The 1,940-nt window shown below is 43.5% G+C and overlaps 1 protein-coding gene across 2 annotated transcripts in view; it reads right to left on the bottom strand.

Annotated features, from left to right (window-relative positions):
* Positions 1–1,940, bottom strand: part of sgcd (sarcoglycan, delta (dystrophin-associated glycoprotein)) — a 197,479-nt gene that overhangs the window by 156,850 nt on the left and 38,689 nt on the right. For both annotated transcript variants that reach the window (XM_005725453.1, XM_005725452.1), the window contains exon 2: positions 7–192. In XM_005725453.1, coding sequence (XP_005725510.1) covers positions 7–192 — 186 coding nt within the window. The remainder of the gene's footprint in view (positions 1–6; positions 193–1,940) is intronic.

Raw genomic sequence — 1,940 nt, 5'->3', positions numbered from 1 at the left:
ACTTACTATGGTGAAGTTCATGACTTTGAGGATCCAGATAGTTAGTGCCAAGTTGATCAGGATCAGGATCATCAGCAGCAGGACGAAGAAGTAAAGGCAGCGTTTCCTCCAGCCGTATATTCCCACTTTGTACACTTGTGGTTTCTCTGAACTCTGGACATTGTTCCTATGAGTGCACTGTTCTTGGGTCATCTGAGAGGAGACAGAGAATAAGAAAGGATTATAGCCGAGGGCAGCACGCTGACCTTAGGGTTGCGTACTGCTAACAAGACTGTTTCTCTGGGGTTTGCTGAAAGCCCGGTTCGCACTGACAACATTGTTTATTTGGATAGCTTTTATAAGGCAAATAAGTGTCATGATGCTGTGTTTTTGTCCCCTGTGGGCTGCCGTTTCATCTGAAGAGATTACAGGGCATCTGCGTAGTTAAAGCTGCATTAAAGCTGCAGTAGTCACAGATCTGTGAAAGGCAAATAAAACCAAACAGCACAAAACCAACTACATAAAACATCACAAGTACAAAACGGGCAATCCACTCCCCTCTCAGTTTTAGGACCCACTCCTAAAATAAACACCGTGTATTTAATCAGTGGGTCAATGTGCTTCACAAACTGCAAAAAAAATAGTCATTTCTGACATTTGGCTTCACACAGGATTCTTCCAGAGGCCTAAAGTATAAAGCAGGACTTGGCTGGATAACTTCAGGTTTAATCTGGGATTTTGACTTCAGTAACTCAAATAACCACGATGAAGGTGAGCAGAAGAGCATCTTTGCAGAAACAACATTTTAAGCCTTGAAGCAGACGAGCTACAGCAGCAGAACACCATCCCTGTTAGCTGAAACGGAGGGTGCAGTTCATACAAGCTCACCGAAATCAGATAAAGGATGTTTGCAGCAGGTTAATACGTCACGTCACAAATCAAACATCATCTCAAACTGGTTTCTTGAACATGAGTTCACTGTACCCAAATGTACCTCACCGAATGCCACCAAGCTTTATGGAAGTTTTCAAAGCCAGTCTCAGCAAGAAGTAACCAATGAAGTGTTGGATTAGTGCGGGTGGCCTTTTCAGCACCACTGGCATCAAAAACATGTTTTGGTCGCACTGACGCAACATCTTTCAAACAGTAATGGTAAATATTTCAGCATTCATCAGGCAAAAGAGCAACATTTCTATTCATCACGGTCCAATCATCGTTTGTCTTTGAGCTCTTATTGGGTCTTCACCGTCTCCTGAGAAAACTGTCTGCCTGTTTAGCTGCTAAATGTTCCACTGGTGCTGGTGTGGAACAGCAATAACAGCATCAATTTACTCTAATCTGGCCTTTATGTATTCAGCCATTATTGTAGCCCCTTGGGGCTGCAGGGTAGAGCTGACTATGATTGCTTGGATGCAGCTCTGCAGAGCCACAGAGGAAAATGACTTTAAGATAAGAGATTGGACACAACTGAACATTACTACAAATAACATGCCGTAAACATTCCTCTCACATACTCCTATCCAATAGCTCTCATTTGAGTCACTGACTGGCCACTCAGTCCTTGGCACAATGAAAGAGAGTTTAGTTAGCAATCCCATTGATTGATTACCCCATAAGTGGTCTATAACTCCATTATAACCCCTTGCCCCATTGATGTGCCGATAGCAGCGATTAATGATGATTCTAATTGTCTGCCTTTGATGATGAGGAGGCATTGTTCACTTCTAGCGCCATAATAATGGCCTAATAACTCTGTGGAAAAATACAATTTACTGTCGGTCGCGCTTTGGAGTGCGTGCCTCACACCACCCAAGCCAATTGTTTTTGACAACCACACACATTACTCGCTAACTGAAACAAATGGCACAAGACAGGGCCCCGGTGAGAGAGTGCTGAAGGCTACAGAGGAGACTCCAAAACACCAGTCAGCAAAAATGGGGAAATCTCATTGTGTATGGTCC

This window comes from Pundamilia nyererei, unplaced genomic scaffold, assembly GCF_000239375.1.
Source record: "Pundamilia nyererei isolate P.nyererei 1_Seehausen unplaced genomic scaffold, PunNye1.0 scaffold00015, whole genome shotgun sequence".
NCBI classification, from domain to species: domain Eukaryota; kingdom Metazoa; phylum Chordata; class Actinopteri; order Cichliformes; family Cichlidae; genus Pundamilia; species Pundamilia nyererei.
The sequence above is the reverse complement of the archived record's forward strand: the minus strand, read 5'-3'. Positions and strand labels throughout refer to the sequence as shown.